General features: G+C 45.7%; 1 protein-coding gene across 1 annotated transcript; it reads left to right on the top strand.

Annotated features, from left to right (window-relative positions):
* Positions 1 to 6769: 6769 nt before the first annotated feature.
* CD2 (CD2 molecule) lies at positions 6770 to 21016 on the top strand. The gene is made up of 5 exons (XM_012458868.2): positions 6770 to 6905; positions 7032 to 7352; positions 12536 to 12769; positions 16587 to 16709; positions 20251 to 21016. Exons 1-5 carry the CDS (start codon positions 6845 to 6847, stop codon positions 20568 to 20570), a joined length of 1059 nt encoding a protein of 352 aa, XP_012314291.2. The 5' UTR covers positions 6770 to 6844; the 3' UTR covers positions 20571 to 21016.
* The last annotated feature ends 226 nt before the right edge of the window (positions 21017 to 21242 follow it).

The following is a 21242-nucleotide window of genomic DNA, read 5'->3' as shown; positions in this document are numbered from 1 at the left end:
CAACAGTAAACAAGGAGGGCAGATTAGAAGCTATTATCCACCACGCAGGGTCCAACACCCTGGGGGCATTCTGCCAAGAGACGCACCCGACACACACTTTTTGAGACATCGAGTGGGACTATATTGTTGATTGTGAGGGGTACCAGAAGATGCTGATGTAGGGCAGGTGACCTCCACCGGGGCTTAGCCTGGGAGTGTTCTTGGCTTCACTCAGGGAAGAATCAAGGGCCAGCTGGTGGTATTAGACAGCAACGTTTATTGAAGCAACGGCAGATGTACCGCTCCTTGCTGAGCAGGGCTACACCACAGGCAGTGTGCCCAGAGGAGCAGCTTAAAGGCAGTTCTGCTTCCTGGTTCTACCCATTTTAATTATATGCAAATTAAAGGGCAGATTATGAAGAATTTTCTAGGAAAAGGGTGGTGACTTCTGGGTGGCCAGGTCATTGCCATAGAGAGGGGTGGTAAAGGTTGGGTATAGCCATGGCAACAGTAAACTGACATAGCACGCTGCTGGGCATGTTTTATGGAAAGCTGCTTCCACCCATCTCTGTTTTAGCTAGTCCTCAATTTGGTCCAGTGTCCAAGCCCCACCTTCAGAGTCAAGTTCCGCCTCCTTCCCCAACACCACCCTATAACATGCCTTTTTACCATATGGATTATTTTGAGCAAAAGGCCATCACGCACCAGCAGAGGCAGTAAAAGCTTTGAAAACACAGCACAAGGTTTTCCTTTTGTAAAGAAAATTTACAATTTATGAATCAACTACCCATTTGTAAAAAGTTATCTCTCTCTCCTGTATCAGGAAGAAGAGGAATCTTTTTTTTTTTTTAAAGATGAGGTTTCACCATGTTGGTCAGGCTGGTCTCGAACTCCCGACCTCAGGTGATCCACCCACCTTGGCCTCCAAAGTGCTTGGATTACAGACGTGAACCACCATGCCGGGCCCAAGAAGAGGACTCTTAACAACTCATATCGATGGAAAAGGCGTTGGCTTTAATCTGCACAACAAACCTTACTTAACTCTTGTTGTTTGCCACACCTTTCCTGGTCATTGGGTAACTTGCCTCCCCCACCCAGAAGCCCCAAATCCCTTTTTCTTTGTTTAGCCTAAGTCCAAGTTCTAACATCCCTTTGGGTTACTCACCAGTGGGTGCTCCCACAGTCTACGAGGGATACACATTTTAGTAAACTTTTACGTGCTTTTTCCCCTTGTTAATCTGTCTTTTCCTAGTCTGATTTACAGGGCTCCAGCCAGAGAACCTAAGATGAACAGAGGAAAAAGATGACTTTTCTCCTCTCCTACAGCCAGGACCTGTTTTTGTCATATTCCACAGCTTGTCTATATCGTGATTTACTTGACCAATTTCCTTCTCTTAGACATTTAAATTGTTTCCAATTTTGACTTTAAAATACTGCAGTGTATAAATTTATAGCCAAGTCTAGTACGTAGCCTTCATTATTTCCTTGTGATAAAATCATTCTTGTGGACTTGTTAGAAATCCACATATTTTTTATACCTCTAATTCACACTGACAAATTGCCCACCAGAAACTGTACCTATTTGCAGTTCTCCTGGCCATATACAAGAATGCCCATTTTCGCCATCATTAGCGCTATGTTTTCATTTTTGAAATGAAGATGAAAAATGCATCTATATTAAAACTGACATTTCTTTACAAATAAATAGAAATAAAATTCTTCCTTTGTGGATTGCTCCTTTTATGAGTTTGACCCATTTTAATATTGAGGTATTTATCTTTTCTGTGTTTACAAGAAAAATTTAATATTAAAAATTTAATGTTGGCCAGGCACAGCGGCCCACACCTCTCATCCCAAAACTTGGGATGCCAAGGTGGGAGGATCACTTGAGCCCAGGAGTTCAAGATCAGCCTGGGCAACACAGTGAGACCCCGTATCCACAAAAAATTAAAAAATTAGCCAGGCATGTTGCCACAGGTCTGTAGTCCCAGTTACTTAGGAGGCTGAGGCAGGAGGATCACTTGAGCTCAGGAGGTCGAGGCTGCAGTATGCTGTGCTCATGCCACTGCACTCCATCCTGAGCAACACAGCAAGACCCTGTCTCTAAAATTAAAAAAAAAAAATTATGTCTTTGTCATGTATCTTGCAAGTAAGTTGCTCCTTTTAGTACATTGTCTTTTAATTTTTTAATTTTTTCTTTTCCATAAAAGGTTTCCACGTTTAACAGAGTCAGATCTATCGATCTCTTTCTTTTTCATGGTTTCTGCCCTCAAAGTCATGCTCATCACTCAGAATTGAATTAGTTTGGGAGGAGCAAAATTAATGATCACAACAGAGGAACGGAAAGCTGCTCTTCACGTGCTCCATGAGGAAAGTGAGAGGAAGAGAGGGCAAGCACCCTCAAAAGCTGAGACAGGTCATAGGATGGCAGGCACCACCTTGCCCCCACCAGGCCTTGACAGGCTGGATTGGACGGTGACTGGTGGGTCAGCCACTCACAAGCAAGGAAGCTCCGTGCTGCTCCTCTAGCTCGGCAGATACTTTTGAAAAAATATGTGTGCCATAAGCATCCTGTCTTAAAAAGAACATTATTATTACAAAAAAAAGTGTTCATTTCCAAAATTTCAAACTTCACAGAGATTAATAAAATGTGAAACAAAAATAAAATCCCAGGACCCCAATTCACTATGCCAAAAGGAAAAATTAAGCTGAAAGTTAAGTCACGCAATAAACTGACTTTCCTTGAGTTCCTAAGCAGACAGCTACAGATAAAAGGCCAGCCATCTCCAAGGGTAGTTACCCTATGAAAGTGCCGATTTACTGAGCACGAGGCGAATACACAGTGGACCATTCCCCTACCTGCTGCTTTTCTCTTGCAACATATGGATTCAGTAATGTAACTATACCTTCCCTCTTGCCCCTCCAGCCAGCTTTTCCCCTTTAAATACTGAAGCCTTCAAAACCATCTTGAGAAAAGGCACAAACCACAGATTGTTCCTGTAGTTCTGTGTTCCTTTTTGTCCTTGACGTTGACAAAATCAACGGCTAAATTGATTAAGACCTGTCTCAGATACTTTTTGGTTTACACAGGTACAAAGTGAAAATTTCATTTCAGTTCTCTCACGATCTAAGACCTGGAAGATGAGCACTGGAAAAAAGTCCAGCAGCAGCCCTTTCAGCCTTTCTTACCGCACATACATGAATAACAACATAGCATGGTGCAGTCTACTGGTATACCCCTAGCATAGTATAAACATAGCCTCATATAAAAAGGGCTAATCCTATAGATATTGTTCTGCAACTTGCTCTTTTCATGTGATTTATCAAAAGCATCTTTCCATGTCTTACTTTTAGGCCTATGTTATACTATTTTGACAGTTATACAATATTTCACAACATAAATATACCATAATTTTAGTTGTTTGCAATTGTTTATTACAAATATGCTACAACAAACGTCCTTGAACACAGTTTTTTTTTTTTTGAGATGAAGTCTCACTCTGTCACCCAGACTGGAGTGCAGTGGCACGATCTCAGCTCACTGCAAACTCTGCCTCCCAAGTTCAAGTGATTCTCCTGCCTCAGCCTTCCCAGTAGCTGGGATTACAGGCACCCGCCACCACGCCTGGCTAATTTTTGTTGTAATTTTAGTAGAGACGAGGTTTCATCATGTTGGCCAGGCTGGTCTCGAACTCCTGACCTTGTGATCCACCAGCCTCAGCCTCCCAAAGTGCTGGGTTTACAGGCCACCATGGCCTACCCTTAAATAGAGCTTTAAAACATCTGTGCAATCATTTATATGGGATAGAGTTCTCAAATTAAAATCACTAGGTTAGAAAGAAGACATACTTTGTTGTTGTTGTTGTTTTTGAGATGGAGTCTTACACTGTTGCCTGGGCTGGAGTGCAATGCCTTGATCTCTGCTCACTGCAACCTCTGCCTCCCAGGTTTAAACAGTTCTCCTGCCTCAGCCTCCCAAGTAGCTGGGATTACAGGCACCCACCACCACGCCTGGCTAATTTTTTGTATTTTTAGTGGAGACAGGGTTTCACTGTTTTGGCCAGGCTGGTCTTGAACTCCTGACCTTGTGATCTGCTCGCCTCGGCCTCCCAAAGTGCTGGGATTACAGGCGTGAGCCACTGTGCCCGGACTAAATAAAAGACATACATTTTAAAGTTTGGTGGAAATGATAAATTCCTTTCCTCAGAAGGTATTGATTTACATTCCCTCTGATGTTGTATGAAGGTTCATTTCTCCACACATTCATGTTAATAATGTAAATTATCATCTTTTCTAATGTTACCAATCTGATGGTGAAAAACGGTATTCTATGGCTATGATATATATATATTTGGTGACGTTAGATGCTTCTCGTAGGTTTGATATTTCTTCTGTGAGGTATTTCTTCTGAAAGCTGATCATTTATATCCTTTTCTTATTTTAAAAACTATTTTTTATTGATTGACAAGAATTATTTCTATGCCTTGAATATTAATAATTTTATATGTATCACAAAGATTTTGTCATGCCTCTTCATTCTGATCCTTATCTCTTTGCCTGCACATAAACCTTACTTTTTTATGTCATCAATTGTGTTCATCTTTTCTTTCTTACTTTGGATTATATGGTATATGTAGATAGGTCTTCCATACTCAAGCTATAAAAATATCTTTTTAGGGTCAGGCATGGTAGCTCATGCCTGTAATCCCAGCACTTTGGGAGGCTGAGGCAGGCGGATCACCTGAGGTTGGGAGTTCGAGACTAGCCTGACCAACATAGAGAAACCCTGTCTCTACTAAAAATACAAAATTAGCTGGGTGTGGTGGTGCATGCCTGTAATCCCAGCTACTCAGGAGGCCGAGGCTGGAGAATCACTTGAACCTGAGAGGTGGAGGTTGCAGTGAGCTGAGACTGTACCACTGCACTCCAGCCTGGGCAACAGAGCAAGACTCCATCTCAAAAAAAAAAAAAAAAAAGGAATATCTTTCTATATTGTCCTTTTAGCATTACTATTATTATTTTATTTATTTATATTATAAATAAATAAAGACATGGAGTCTCACTCTATTGCCCAGGCTGGAATGCAATGGCATCATCTCGGCTCACTGCAACCTCTGCCTCCTGGGTTCAAGTAATTCTCCTGCCTCAGCCTCCTGAGTAGCTGGGATTACAGGTGCCCACTACCACACCCAGCTAATTTTTGTATTTTTAGTAGAGATGGGGTTTCACCATGTTGGCCAGGCTGGTCTTGAACTCCTGACCTCAGGTGATCCACCCACCTCGGCCTCCTAAAGTGTTGAGATTACAGGCATCAGACACCGCTCCCAGCCACCTTTTAGCTTATTATAATATTTTTGCATTTAAAATTTTAATCCAACTGTAATGCATTATTGTGGATGATGTTCATACAACCATGAGATAAATATTTGGGCTTCCTTTTACCCAGTAATAGCAAACAACTGCGTTGACATAATTTCATTTCCTTGGCAACTTTCTAACAGATAATATCCATATTTATACTTAGAGTTGAAAAAGAAAACAAGCACCACTTTTACAATTGTTACTCGCTGTGAGCTAAAGAATTGCAGCGCTGAAATTGTGCTTTGGAAGTCTGTCAAGTTACTCCTCTTTTCCATGACTTGCTCTCCGTAGGCGTCTTCTCAGGCCACATGGATCTCTGCGCCACTGTCTCTTTCCTTGTTTCACAAATTTCTGTTCTCTTTTTCTCTCCCTGTTCCCTCTCATTTCCCATTTTCTCCTAATCTCTCCTTTTTCTTAACCATCTATAATGTTAATCACTTTAAATGCTTTTGACTCATTTGTTTTGGTGGTTTAATTATATTTCATAGTGTCTACGCTTCTTTGTTTTGAAACAAGTTTTTTGTCTTTTTTTTGAGACGGAGTTTCGCTCTTGTTACCCAGGCTGGAGTGCAATGGCGCGATCTCGGCTCATCGCAACCTCCGCCTCCTGGGTTCAGGCAATTCTCCTGCCTCAGCCTCCTGAGTAGCTGGGATTACAGGCACACACCACCATGCCCAGCTAATTTTTTCTATTTTTTTTTTTTTTAGTAGAGACGGGGTTTCACCATGTTGACCAGGATGATCTCGATCTCTTGACCTCGTGATCCACCTGCCTTGGCCTCCCAAAGTGCTGGGATTACAGGCGTGAGCCCCCGCGCCCGGCCCTTGGAACAAGTTTTTATTTACCTGTCAATTTCACTAGAGTTGTAAAATGTATGCCAAACACAGGATTTCGGGATTGCAAGCATTTACAGCTGATGCTCAATTTCTTTTGTTTTTAATCACAAAAATGATTTTAGAACATGAAAAATATCTTTGGAGAAACAGAAAAAAATCAATTTTCTAATCATTCTATGGGTATACATTTTTCAATATTTATAATCATATAGGATAAATATTTGCATTCTGCTATTGGCTTTGAACATTTACCTATATTTCTATGTGGTGTTTTAGTCAGTATACCTAAGTGGATAAAAGACCGTGTGGCTGAATTTGGCTTCTTGTTTTCAAAAGAGTGATCCTGAATGATCTATGTAGTCTCTCCATTCCTTTTCTCTTTCACTGGGATGAGAAAATTCATCCTTCCCAATTTTTTCTGTGGGGATTAAAATGTGGTAAGAAAACACACACTCATAAACACATCTGCTTAGGCAAAGGAGCACATCAGAAGGGCTGGCTTGTGCGCTCTTTCTCTTTCTCTGTGTATGTGTACATGTTTTATGTTACTGTAAAAAGTGTAAAGAGAGGCACGTGGTTAAGTTCTCGGGGTGTGGACTTCACCAGTTTCACTTCAGTTCCTTTTGCATGAAGAGCTCAGAATCAAAAGAGGAAACTAACCCCTAAGATGAGCCTTCCATGTAAAATTGTAGCCAGCTTCCTTCTGATTTTCAACATTTCTTCCAAAGGTAAGTTGGTGCGTGGGTCTCCATTGTCACTGTTTGAAGCTTCTTCAGAGATCCTGAAGTAAGCATAAGCGTCAAAGAGGTCACAACATAGCTTTTTCTGGAAGTGCTTTTTTTTGCTTTTTATAGGTGCAGTCTCCAAAGATGTTAGGAATGCCTTGGAAGTCTGGGGTGCTTTGGGTCAAGACATCAACTTGGACATTCCCGATTTTCAAATGAGTACTGATATTGACGATATAAAATGGGAAAAAGGTTCAGACAAGAAAAAGATTGCACAATTCAGAAAAGGGAAGTTGACTTCTAAGGAAGAAGCTGCATATAAGCTATTAGAAAATGGAACTCTGAAAATTAAGCATCTAAAGATGGATGACCAAAATACCTACAAGGTATCAATATATGATACAGGAGGAAAAAGTGTGTTGGAAAAAACGTTTGATATGAAGATTCTAGGTAAGTGTTCATTCCTTAAATTGCTTTATTTCAGTAGGAGTGCTATTTGGCAAGTTGGAAAATAGCATTTATAATATTCCCCAGTGCTGACCTCTGCCTCCGGGGGGGCTGTACCGGAAAGCAGACGCACGTCTCCTGCCACAGTGGTCCAATGCGGGAACGGGATCCACACATCTGATAGACGCTCAAGTCTACCTGCCTACAACTCTCTCTTCAGGTGGTTACAGGAAGGTGGGGCTGGGTGAAGAACTTGGATTAACGTGGCGTTAATCAGGAGGGGGACAGGTGAGCAGAGGGAAAAGGCAACTGTTCCAGCGGCTGATGACGGGGCAAGCTAAGAGTGGGGTGGGAAGAAGAGGCTGACTGGAGAGCAGCGGGCCTTTCATCAAGAGAGCTCATTTCAAGCCAGGGTGCCCTGAAGGAGGAGTTATATGGCAGAAAAAGGCTGGAAACAACATATTTAAGGATCAACAGCCCTTGTTTTGGATCTGCTTGTCAGAGTGATCCAAGGTGGTAGGTGATTTGTGCTGCTATGTGTAGAAGATTCACAAGGTGTGGCTTGGTATGTCTCTGCATGCACTGGGCGGGCAGGAGTGGATATTGAGGATGGGGTTAGGGAGACTAGCCAGAAAGCTGCTGCTGTAATCCAAGTGGAGTGAGGACCAATTAAATCAGAATTTTTTGGCCTGGGGCCAAAATATTTTTTGGTTTCAATAAGTTCTAAAGCTCCCTGGGGGATTCTAATGAGCAGCCAAAGTTAATCACCAGTGGCCTAGAGCAAAGAGTGCCTGTCAAATAGGAAGAATGGAGAAAAGAAGGGCCAGGCTTAGAGAAGGGATGGACAGGTGGCTTGGGCAAGGGAGAGAAGGAAGAGAAAGTGGAATCGAAATGCCACTCAGCTTGAAAGCCCAGGGGATGCTGAGCAGGGAGTGATCATCTTCGTATGTTTAGTAGAGATGGGTTTCGCCATGTTGGCCAGGCTAGTCTCGAACTCCTGGCCTCAAGTAATCTGCCTACCTTAGCCTCCCAAAGCGCTGAGATCACATGTATGAACCACCTGAACCAGCTGAAATATTATATTATTTATATATGTACATATAAGTAGAAAATATCTGACAAAGATATACATCAAAATATTAGTCATTGTTGACTTTGAGTAGTGGCATTGTGGTAATTTTTAACCGTTTTAAACTTTTAAAAATATTTTATCAACTTGTACAATGACTGAAGTTGAAAACCCACAGACGCTGGGCAGGGAGTGATACGAGGAAAAGAGGAAGCTACCCTTGGCTGGGGGAGAAAGACATGAACCCCAGCAGGAGCACAGGCCAGCCATTCAGTGAGCAAAAAAGCATTTCTCTGTCTCACACAGAAAATGTTGCCAGAAGCAGGGCCCCCTTCTCCTTCCTCTCTCTCTCCAGCCCCATCTTCAGCACCTGGGCCTACCAGCAATCCCAGATAGCATCAGATGACCCACTCCAGCAATCCCAGACACCGTCAGCCCCGCTGTAGTCACAACTTTCCATACCCTAGTCCTGCAACCTTGAATGGAGAGCGCCTTGTAGAAATGTAGTGTGCTTGAGCATGGCGCTGAAAGGGGCCTCTGATTCTGGGCTCTGGAAACCACAGATCTCAGGACTCGAAACAGCACAAGTGGAGTGTCCTGTTTGGAGTGTGAGCCCTACTGGGGGACCCTGCTGGTGCTTTCACATTTGGGTCGCATTTAGCATTGCGGCGGAAATAATGGTTACCAGCTAGGGATCAGGTGCTTGCTTACACGCTCTTATTCGAAGCTCCCAACAATACTGAGATGTACTTGTTATTATCTTCTCGTTATAGATAAGAAAACAGAGACCTAGTGAGAAGCAGCTTGTCCAAGGTCTCATTGCTTGACAGGAGCAAAGTCAGGATTCAAACTCAGAGGGCTTTTTGGCAAGGATGGTGACCTTTTCTTTTTTTCCAAACGGCTTCATTGAGATAATCCACATACTGTTCAATTTGTCCATATACTAAAATGGCCTTTAGTATATTCAGAGTTTTGCAACCATCACCAAAATCTACATTTTCATTGCTCCGAAAAGAAACCCTTCACTTTTTAGCCGAAAGACAGCGATTTGTTGTTGTGTGTGTGCATGCCTGTGTCATACAACGTCTTGATTCAACTTGTAGCTGGTCACCATTACCAGACTTAAGGTCACCATGGCCTTGGGAAAATTCCCTGTCTGCTCTGAGTCTGATTTCCCAATGCCAACTTCAAGGGATATTCAATGTGACAATGTGTATACAAGTGCCCTGCAGTGCCTGGGGCACAAGACCTGTTTACTCAGTGCTAATGCCCTCCCACACCTCTTTGTTTCTCAAAACTTCTCTCTCTCTTTTTTTTTTTTTGAAACAGAGTCTTGCACTATTGTTCAGGCTGGAGATGGGCACGATCTCAGCTCACTGCAGCCTCTGCACCCCAGGTTCAAGCGATACTCCTGCCTCAGCCTCCCAAGTAGCTGAGGTTACAGTCATGTACCACCATGTCTGGCTAATTTTTGTATTTTTAGTAGAGACAGGGTTTCGCCATGTTGGTCAGACCGGTCTCAAACTCCTGACCTCAGGGGATTCGCCTGCCTCAGCCTCCCAAAGCATTGGGATTAAAGGTGTGAGCCACGACACCCAGCCTTCCCAAACTTCTCAAACTTCTGTAGTTGTAACTGCCTTTCCTTCATGAGGGATCTGCTACTGCAGGCTGAAGAGATAGTGGAGGGCCCTTTAGAAGCAGATGCTAGTAGAGAAGGGGATAATCCCAGCCACTCAGAATTAAGGAGTTCTCATCCGTGGAAGGCCTTAGGTTGGACCAGTTCTAAGACACTATCTTAGTGAATATATACAGAGGTACCGCTCCACAAAGCTGCCAGTCACTGTGTTGTTCATGTTAGTGAAATACGGGAACAGTTGCAGTGAGAAACTTATTAATTAAATTAAGAATGCATTCTTTAAAAAGATGGAGATATGCATTTATTGATGTTCATTAAGAAAAGAATTTCATAATGTAATTTCACAGTAAAGGGGAAAAGGCAGACTGTAAGATCACATAAACTCATTTTAATTTTTAAAATATTACATATATATGGGGGGGTCTCTCTTTGCCATCCAGTCTGGAGTGCAGTGGCACAATCTTGGCTCACTGCAGCCTCCACCTCCTGGGTTCAAGCGATTCTCATGCCTCAGCTTCCTGAGTAGCTGGGATTACAGGCGTGTGCCAACACATCTGGTTAATTTTTGTATTTTTAGTAGAGATGAATTGCTCCATGTTGGCCAGGTTAGCCTCAAACTCCTGGCCTCAAGTGATCCGCCCACCTCAGCCTCCCAAAGTGTTGGGGTTACAAATGTCAGCCATCTCACTCCGCTAAAATATAGTATTATTTGTGTATGTACATATAAATAGAAAATACCTGATACAGATATACATGAAAATGTTATTCATTATTGACTTTGAGTAGTGGCATTGTGGGTAATTTTTAATCTACTTTAAACTTTTAAAAATATTTTATCAACTTGTACAATGATTGGATGTTATTGTTATAAGCAGAAAAAGAATATCTCCATTTTGAAGAGACAGGTAAACTCCATGACGCCACCCCTAGACTATGTACTAACTCTGCTGCTGAATGTTGATCCTTTCCATCTTCTTTCTTCTGGGTAACACAGAATCCTGGGATGAGAAGAAAACTTTTATTTAATTTCTGCGTGCCTACATATAGTGGGATAGAAATGAAGTTTGGCTGGGATCGTCCATGGGGAAGATCAGAGTGGGAGGGAATCATTGGAAAATAAGCTGTCCATCTGTATTATGAACAGAGAGAAACTGAGAGGGAAAAGTGGCAAGTCTGGGGAAACAAAGTAAAGAATGAGAAAAAGAACAGAAGAGGAGGAAAAGAAGGTCACACAGCTAGGAAGCAATGAGGCTAGGATGTAGACCTTAGCCGTCTAACGCCAAGGCTAGGCATTTCCCTTTAATGGTGCAGTCTTTAAATTTTAGCATGTTGGAAGAGGAGAGGCAAGAAGTTTGCGATTATTGAATGCATGAGCTACCACTCCTAATGTCACTGCCTGACATCTGCCCAGGGCTTTGCCACATGTTTTCTCTTTTCTGACAGGCAGGGGCATGGTTTTCTATCCTTTTGTGATGCTCTGAGGAGGGCCAGCGTAGACCCAGTGAGCAGCTGAGCAGCTCTGGGTTGGGAAAAGGTGGAACCAAGTGTCTGGTTCCCAGGCAGGTGCTCTTTTTCCCCAGAGCTTTGAGCTCCTTGGACACCCATACAACCACATGTACCCACCTGGCCATCTGCTCTGGGAACTTGGTGGGGGCAGAGGTAACCAAGGTCCCTGGCCACATGTCAATGTGACAGTTCCTTTAGGATGGGGTCCCTGGCTACTCTTAAAGCATTACCCTCCTCAAACTCCAGAGGCACCTTCTTACTCATACTCCTGAGCCCTGACTGCCATGTTTTAGGTGGTACCCCAAATCCACCCACGGAACCGCTCAAAGCCTTGAGCATTTTGCCTGTAAATGGGAAGAAGAACATCAGCCATTCTGCTAGGAGGTGCTATCAATATGTGAAAGCAATTTTTTTTTTTTTTTTTTTGAGACGGAGTTTCGCTCTTGTTACCCAGGCTGGAGTGCAATGGCGCAATCTCGGCTCACTGCAACCTCCGCCTCCTGGGTTCAGGCAATTCTCCTGCCTCAGTCTCTTGAGTAGTTGGGACTACAGGCACACGCCACCATGCCCAGCTAATTTTTTGTATTTTTAGTAGAGACGGGGTTTCACCATGTTGACCAGGATGGTCTCGATCTCTTGACCTCATGACCACCCGCCTCGGCCTCCTAAAGTGCTGGGATTATAGGCTTGAGCCACTGCGCCCGGCCGTGAAAGCATTTTAAGGTACAAGACAGCACATAAACATTACATGTGCTACACTATTTTGTGGCATAAGGTATCTATGAACTTCATCAGAAATCATTTTTTTTCTGAATGCTCTTTGTAAATAAAATAAAATAATTTGCGAAAGTTGCTAGAGGTCTTTGAAATTGTTCCCTTGTCACTAACTGACTCCATCTCCCACTGTATAAATAGATATGCTTATTAAAATCAGAAATTTGTCTTAATTGAACTGGATCTTTATTTTCTTTTTAGAGAGAGTCTCAAAACCAGATATCTCCTGGACTTGTATCAACAAAATCCTGACCTGTAAGGTAACGAATGGAACTGACCCTGAATTAAACCTGTATCAAAATGGGAGCAATCTCTCAAAAGGTTCTCAGAGGGTCATCACATACAAGTGGACCCCCAGCCTGAGTAGGAAATTCAACTGCACAGCAAGCAACAAAGTCAGCGAGGAATACCGTGTGGTGGATGTCAGCTGTCCAGGTGCGTGGCGGGTGTCACTTCACACACACAGCCGGTCAGGCCCTTGGTAGGCAGAGGCACGCCACTCCAGGTCACAGGTGCTCATGCTGGGAGGCAGCCTTGGCTCAGGATGAGGCGTAAAAACATCTTCCCGGAAATCTTTAAGGGAAGCCTCGGGGGAGGTGGTGTTCTATGGTTACCCATCCTGGGAGTCCTCCCACTGAATACAATTTGACAACAAGCAATTTTAAAGATCCTCTTCTGGGAGAAAGAATTGCAAAATGGAAGAGGAAGGAGCTATAGAGGGTATGTCAGGCAAAGCCCCATTTTCCAGAGAGGGAAACTGACTTGCCCAGGGTCCCTCGGCTAGTTAGTTACATGACTCCAACCGCCCCCGTAAAGATGGTCAGTGGTCAGTGCCTCCTATCGAGAGTAAAGGTAGAAAGGATGCAGAAACCCTGGGAGGTAGGGACACAGGCGAATGGAGCCCTCGTGGCTAAAGAAGACTGTAGATACAGTCCTGGCACACCGCAGGACAGCAAGCCTTCAGGACTAGCTCCAGAAAGTCTCAAATCTCCAAGAGCATAATGGATCCCCAGTGTCGCAGCTTGACGTGACCTCCAGAAGTAATTCTGAGAGGCAGCCTGCTATAGTGCCCAAGCTCTCACCTGGGAGCAGAGGTCTGGACTTCTAGTTTGGGTCTGCCCAAATTTAGCCAGAGGACCTTGACAGAGTTTTTTCCCCTCTCTAGGCTTCAGTTCCCTGGCCCATGAAGAAAATAAGCTCCACGTTCACAGACTATCTATCAGATGAGTAGGCTCTTGGATCCACTTCCAAGTTTATTCATGTGGGCCATTGGGCTGCCTCACAATATGGCAGCTAGCTTCTTTCAGAGCACTCTGAGAAAGAGCAGGAATAAGTGCTTAGGATAAAAGCCATGGTCTTTTTATAACTTAATCTCAGGAGTAATATCCCAATCATGTCTGCTGTGTTCTATTCATTAGAAGCAAGTTAGTAAGTTGAGCCCACATTCAGAGGGGATTGTACATAGGTGAGAATACCAGGAAGCAGGGGTCATTGAAGGCATCCGAGAGTCTGCCAATCACCAACTTGACCAGCATTACTTCACCCCATTTTCCCACCAGTCATCCTCCCACATCCCCCCATCACTAAGGCACAGTGAGTGAAGTTGCCTCTCCTTGATTTCACAACTTTCTTTTCCCTTTCAAGAAGCCTCCCGCCTTTTTTTTGAGACAGGGTTTTGCTCTGTTGCCCAGGCTGGAGTGCAGTAGTGTAATCATAGCTCACTGCAGCCTCGACCTCCCAGGTTCAAGCAATCCTCCCACCTCAGCTTCCCCAGTAGCTGAGGCTAAAGGTGTATGCCACCATATCCAGCTAATTTTTAAATTTTTTGTAGATAAGGTTTCACTATGTTGCCCAGGCTGGTCTCGAACTCCTGTACTCAAACTATCCTCCAACCTCAGTCTCCCAAAGTGCTGGGATTATAGGCATGAGCCACTGCAGTGGCCTTGGGATATCTTAGATTAGAGTTGCCAGATATAGCAAATAAAACTACAGTATGAGTATGTTTCAAATATTGCATGGAACATATGCTGAAAATCATTCATTGCTTTTCTGAAATGCAAATTTAAGTGGGTGTTTTGCATTTTATCTGGAAACTCTACTTTTCATGTTTATTTTAACTGGAGCCCACATGGATAAAAATGTGCGTGTATTAGGGATGGGAGGAAGGAGAGAGGGAGGACCTTGGGAGCAGCCAAGGTTTGAAGGCTGGAACACTTACGTCCCATGTCCTGCGGTGCAGAGCAGCAGCTGGTTGGGAGAAGGACCACTAAGGAGATGGGAAGAATACTTGGGGAGAGATTGGGGTGGAGGGGCTGCTCTTAAAGGCCCAAAAAGGGATTTGGACATTTTATTCTAAAGGGAGCACTTATCAGACTGGAACCATTTGGCTCAGATCAGGTGAGTGTTTACATACTTAAAACCAAAATACTAGGAAGAAGGAACATACTCAGATGCATAAAAATACTTTATTACATAAACTCGTGGACATGTGATCACCAAGAGAAACTGGAGGAAGACAGTATGCCTGATTTAGGAACTGCGAGGACATAGTTTTGACTGACAGTGCCACAGCTGCTTCTGAAACATGATGAAACATTCCCCACCAAGAGCACCACCAGGTGTTTGTCCGAGAGTACCCTGGACAAACGAGAACAGGCTGTGCAGGGCATTGCCTGCATTCCTGCATATGCCCAAGATAAAGTTGTGGCCACCCTACCCAACGACTCAGAGAGAAGATGGACCTGGTGGCTGCGTGACTTAGCCATGTACTCCCCAAAGCATTTCAGGCCTGCCCAGCCCCACCCCGGGTCAAATCTGAGAAGTTCTCAAGCTCAGCAGGAAGTGGCCTCTGGTATCTCCCACCCCTCCTCCAAGCCAACAGGGTCTAAAGGGCCCTGAATCCTTTATTAACCCAATTTCAATGGTTTAAGATCATGCCTGCTTCTCTGGTGGAGGCCTCTTCATCAGTAGAGCTTAGAGAGGTTGTGTAACTGACTGGCAAAGAATGGGTCAGAGAGAGACTCGAGGAAAGAAAGCCAAGATGAACACGCCACCGCAGTCTGATGATCTGCTAAACTTGGTTTCTGAGCCTCTGGCTTGCTCCTCGGGGCCCATCCTGGGCTTCATGTATGACAGCGTCTCCCTAGATTTTTTTTGCCTGGAGAAGCATTTCTTTTGTGATTCTGGGCCAAGTTCCAGTTTGTTCTTCAGATGACCCTGTCCGCTGACCCCAGCCCCACTGCTGCTTCTCTAACTGCTGTTGACGCACAAAGGGCAAATAGCCCAGCACCCCTCCTGGGAAACAGCTCCCAGCAACACCAGTTCGAAGAACACTAGTAAGAGCAAGACCTCGCAATTGTATTGTTTTACAGTTTACAAAGCACTTTCACATCCTTTATCTGATTGACTTCCAACAGCCAGCTGTGATGTAGGTTTCATTTTTTCTCCACTTTACTAAAAAGGAAACAGGCTCAGAGAGGTGAAGTAACTCTCCAAAGTTCACACAGCTCTTGCCTAGAAAAGCCTGCACCAAACCCATTTCCCTTAACACTGAAGTCACTGTTTTCCTCATTGCATGCCAGTGACTGAAGGTCTGGCAACTGACGATTAAGTCTGCTGCTGTTACTAACACGCTGTGCACCCGGGTTTCTCTTGTGGCTCCAGGGAAACTCTGCAATGCGGCGCTGGCCGTGAGATCAGAGTGCGGGGCTGGACAAGTGAAATATTTACCCTGAGAGTTTGGAAACTGCCTGGTTGAGAGGGTGGGAAGGAATCATGGTACACGAAGGGAGCCAGAGATGAGAGCAGGATCAGCAGTACAGAAACACTGAGACAAGGGGCTGCTTAAGGGGACTGCACAGGAACAGGTATTGTGTGGCCTCAGTCAACTCATCCTCCCTCTCGAGGCCTCATCTTTGAAACTAGAGGCTGCATTAGAGTATCTCTAAGATCCTCAGATCTAAAATTTCGTGATATTCTCCATGATGGGGGCAGTGGACAGGCCTTGTCGCACGAACAATTTCTAGTTCTCGAGAGCAGTTTCCCAAGGAGCCTGCAGAGGGAGCTTCCCCAGGACCTTGGGCCCTTCCAGTGTTGACACCACTCACCACCCTCCGTGAACCTGGGATCTATGGGGTGAAAGGTCCCACCGAGCTCCTTTATCTGCTCGACGCAGGAGGCGGCATCCTTGGCCAGAGCAATGGCCTCTCTGCCTGAACCCCTCCCGTTCATCCCATTTCTCTCCCTCTTGCAGAAAAAGGTCTGGACATCTATCTCATCATCGGCATTTGTGGAGGAGGCAGCCTCTTGATGGTCTTTGTGGCACTGCTCGTTTTCTACATCAGCAAAAGGAAAAAGCAGAGAAGGCGGAGAAATGGTAAGCTCCCCTCTTTTGTCCCACCGCAGGCCCCAGCAAAATCCCCAGGAAACAGCTCATGGGGATGACACCTTGAATCTGCAGAGAAAATAATGGAAATAGGTACTTTCGGAATGTCAGGGTTGTAGCCAGCGGTTATGGCTTGTTTCATTTTGTGGTTAGCTTGATTTTTGAAAAACAGATTCTTAGTAGTGACAATGTGGGAGCTTTGAGACACTGAATCCAGTTGGCCTCATTGGAATCCACCACCGAGGCCTACTTGGTGACAGGCTAGTGTCAACATCTTTTGAATGAGCCACACTTCTCTACATAGATCGGTAGAAAGGTCAGCTCCAAAACACCGTTTCCAGGAATAAATGTCCTGTCTATGGGTGGCCCAAGGTGAGTTCAGGACCAAGCTCCTAGAAACACAGGGAAAATCATTCAGGTCATCTGGTACTCTCAGGAAAACAGCTATTCTAAAGCAAGGTGACTTGTCCCCTTTGCTAATTCTCTGTTCGAGGGATGTGTTAGGTTTGAGAGTGTTTCTCCTCGGATCAGGCCTGTCTGACAACCTGTCAGCAATGAAAAGGTTATGCTCACAAGTGGGGAGCTGGCTCAGGGAGCATCCAGGCCACCCAAGGCAGAAAACTCCAGATAATGGCAAACTCGGGGTCACTGTTGGGGTACAGGTGGGGGTGTCAGCCATTGGCAGGACTTGCAGCCATGGGAGCAGGGCCTGGGGTTCTCTGCAGTTCACATTCACAGCAGAGCTCAGTCTCCCCTAGAACCAGCAGGCACAGCCACACCAGCTGCTTCCAGCGCTGCCCAGGGAACTGATCGGAACCTCCCCAGGCAGCGGTGGCCTGGGGCCCTGTGCCCTCTGGATTTGGCTTCTTCACCTCAGACTTCTTCCTCAGTTCTCCTTCTGCCTCTCCTTCAGGTTGCGGTCCCTCAGTCCCATGTCCCATCACGCCACTGCCCCCAGCCCAGGCCCCGAAACATCTTCCTGGACGTAGCCCCATTCTTTCCACACCATTGTCCCACACTCTCCACCACAGTGCAGAATCGCCGGCAGGGCCCCTGGGCATGCCTGGCTTGTCCTCCTCTGTGCCCAGCTCTGGCTGTTCTCCATGTTGCTCTCCAGCAAAAACCCCTTCTCCATTGCCCAATGGTCAAAGACCACATCGTCTTCCAAGGCGGACCTCACATGTCACTCCAGAACAAGGCAATCTCTGCCATCACCAGGCTGAGAGACCAGCATGATAGTTAGCTCATGTAGATAAAGAAGACATTCGTCTCTGTGTTTTGTATCCATTAGTGCATCCAGCTTTGAGAGTGATCTTAGGAGAGAGATAAAGACACAGATGAGGAAACTCAAGTCCAATTTTTTGCCTTAAATCCTATGGCCAGAGGGCTGAGTCAGGCCTAGGCTGAGGCCAGGAGCCCCCAGCACAGAATTTCAGGAAGATGACCTGCCCTTGCACAACCCTGAAAGTGGGTGTCTGCTTAAACTTCGTGCCCGTCAGCCTCGCTTGCCTCAACCCAGTCCCATCTTGGGTTGAGTAACCAGGAGATGCAAATGAGGGAGAAGGATAACGAGCCTGGAGGAATTCCTGGGAGCGCACGTTTAGGCGCCAGCTGAAGCTGCTGGGGTGGGCATGCTGAGGACCCACCATCCTGCTCAAACCAGGCAGGGTACACAGAGCCATAGCCAGCCTTGTCTGTCCAACCCTGCCTGTGGTCTCAGCCACATGGCCACACCCCATTCCTCCTACCAGAACCCATATGCCTCTGTCTACACTTTCTGGTGGCCCTGGGCTCTTCAAGGAACTGACATTGTGATTTTCCGTTCTTGTTCGCCTCTTACTTGATTTTAGGCTTCCTGAGGACAATTTGTGTCTGAGTCACAATGACATTCAACACTTAGAAGACAAGGAATGAATGTTGGAAGGACAAATGAACAAAATGATGGGCAGGCCAGGTGTGGTGGCTCCCACCCGTAACCCCAGCACTTTAGGAGGCCGAGGCAAGAGGACCATTTGAGCTCAGGAGTTTGGGACCAGCCTGGGCAATATAGTGAGACCTCGTCTCTACTTAAAAAAAAATAAAAAATTAGGCAGGTGTGATGGCGCATGCCTGTAGTCTCGGCTACTCAGGAAGCTGAGGTGGGAGAATAATTTCAGCCCGGAGATCGAGAATGCAGTGAGATATGATCGCACCACTGCACTCCAGTGTGGGCAACAGAGCAAGACCCTGTCTCAAAAACAAACAAACAAACAAACAAACGAAAAACAAAAATGGTAAATGGTGGGTGAACAGAGTAGTAAACCACTGGCCAGTGCAAGCTTGCCACCTAGATGAGGAAGGACCACCCACTCCCCATAGTTCAGAATGGGGGTCGGGGTCAGAGTCCTCTCCAGTCTCCTTGACATAACCTAAGTGACTGCAGGGCACGGAAGATGACGTAAAGGATGTGTTTTGTCCTTTCTGAAGGCTCTTTCCTCTTTGTGCTTAGAGCACATGAGCCACTGAAGTATCAGAATCACATTGTCTGACTTTGACTCTATACTCAAAGCCACCTGAAGCTCACATTTCCTGTAGTCAGGGGAGGCCATCTGGTTCGGATCAACATCCGGAAGTTAGAGGGTGACGCTTAGAGAGGGCCTGTACTTTCCCAGCCACGCATCTCCATAAAGATGTAAGAGGTCATTATTTCACCCCAGGGAGAAACTTCTCTTCCTACCTCCCTATGGAGCCACTGCAAAGATGGCCTTGGGTGCAGGGACTGAAATACCTAACTTACAGCCTAAACAAGTCCAGAGAGGCCGGCAGGGCACTCCAGGCCTCTAGCAGCTGGGTACGCTCACAGATTCCCTGTGATTTTAAGAGTACAGGAAAAACTACATTATGACTGGTTGTGGGCCTGCTTTCACGGACTGAAGTCAGACAAAGCAGAAGATCCTGAAGGGTGAGGACAGGAGGAATTCTTTCCCTCCTAAGGCCAAGCGGACAGGTCATGAATTTCTGAGGAGCTAGTACATTTCTGCTGACAAAAGGTCCCTTGCATGTATTCCAACTTCTTGTCAGAAGGTGGGCTGCATGACAGTAGAATTGGGGTAAAGGCAGATCTGACACAGAAATGCCTCAGAAGGAAGGTAGTTGCTAATATCCGCCATGACTCCACGTGTCCTCTTCCCATGCGCTCTAACCATGGGGTTCTTGCTCTCAGGGAACAGTATCCAGGTCAGCACAGAGGCAGGGTTCCAGGTCTGAGCACTCTCTCTGATCACAGGAGCCCCAGACACAAAGCCCTCCACCCATGTGTCTTCTTCCTGCTGGTTCCTGGAGTTCTCTAAAGTCCTGGGCTCTCACTCTACCTTGTGGTGAGCACCTCTTTCTTTCCTACAAGCTTCAGAGTTCTCAGAGAGTAGGGGCAACTTCTGCTTCTTCATTGCATCCCCCAAAGCCACTAGCATGGCACCTTGCACAGAAAGATACTCAATATTTCCACTGATTTCACCTGGCCAAGATGAACTCTACTGAGGTTTTGTTGTTGCAGATGAGGAGCTGGAGATAAGAGCCCACAGAGCCGCTACCGAAGAAAGGAGCCGGAAGCCCCACCAAATTCCAGCTTCAACCCCTCAAAATCCAGCAGCTTCCCAACATCCTCCTCCACCACCTGGCCATCGTTCCCAGGCCCCTAGTCATCGTCCCCTGCCTCCTGGACACCGTGTTCAGCACCAGCCTCAGAAGAGGCCTCCTGCTTCATCGGGCACACAAGTTCACCAGCAGAAGGGCCCACCTCTCCCCAGACCTCGAGTTCAGCCAAAACCTCCCCATGGGGCAGCAGAAAACTCAGTGTCCCCTTCCTCTAATTAAAAAAGATAGAAACTGTCTTTTCCAACAAAAAGCGCTGTGGATTTCTGCACTCCTGATGTGCACATCCACACTTGCAGCAGGTGTTTTCCACGTGCAGAACATGGTCACCTCCTGAGGCTGTGGGCCACAGCCATCTCTGCATCTTCAAACTCGGCCATGTGGCCAACTTCTAGAGTCTTTGGTCTCCTCGGAGAGCTCCATCATACCAGTAAGGAGAAGCAATAAAAGTGTCATTGTGAAAATGGTAGATGACTGAGCACAGAAATCTTAGAGATGTCTTGTCCCCTCTCGGGTCATGTGCAGATGTGATAAGTCAAGTGATTGCTGTGTCTGGGTCTCGCTACAAGCAGTCTATCTGCTTGAGAGACTCTGGACTTTCTTATATGCCCCGGTGGACACTTGCCCACTGTCCTGTGAGTAAAAGTGAAATAAAAGCTTTGATTAGACCCGCATCTGCTCATTGTGAAAGGCAGCCCAGTATCGAGGAGAGGAAGCTGCTAAATAAGAGCGAGCCTCTCCGATGTGACAGCAGGACCAAATTCAACCAACTTAATCCAGCTGAGACCTCCTTAGTCCTCATCAGAATGACCAGAACATTCTCCCTAGGTCTCAACTGCAAAGCCAGGTCCAAAAACCTATTTATAGATTCCCAGAATGAATTGAGGCCTCCAT

This window comes from Aotus nancymaae, unplaced genomic scaffold, assembly GCF_030222135.1.
Source record: "Aotus nancymaae isolate 86718 unplaced genomic scaffold, 86718_ANA_hifiasm-v0.15.2.pri h1tg000007l, whole genome shotgun sequence".
Lineage (NCBI taxonomy): Eukaryota > Metazoa > Chordata > Mammalia > Primates > Aotidae > Aotus > Aotus nancymaae.
Note: the sequence above shows the minus strand (reverse complement) of the source record. Positions and strands in the feature narration are given on the sequence as shown.

Excerpts from the sequence above, each read along its gene's own strand:
- CD2 (XM_012458868.2), top strand. The coding sequence starts at position 6,845 with ATGAGCCTTCCATGTAAAATTGTAGCCAGCTTCCTTCTGATTTTCAAC. Across the intron at positions 6,906-7,031 it reads TTTCAACATTTCTTCCAAAG|GTGCAGTCTCCAAAGATGTT; the intron begins GTAAGTTGGTGC and ends TGCTTTTTATAG. Across the intron at positions 16,710-20,250 it reads GCAGAGAAGGCGGAGAAATG|ATGAGGAGCTGGAGATAAGA; the intron begins GTAAGCTCCCCT and ends TTGTTGTTGCAG.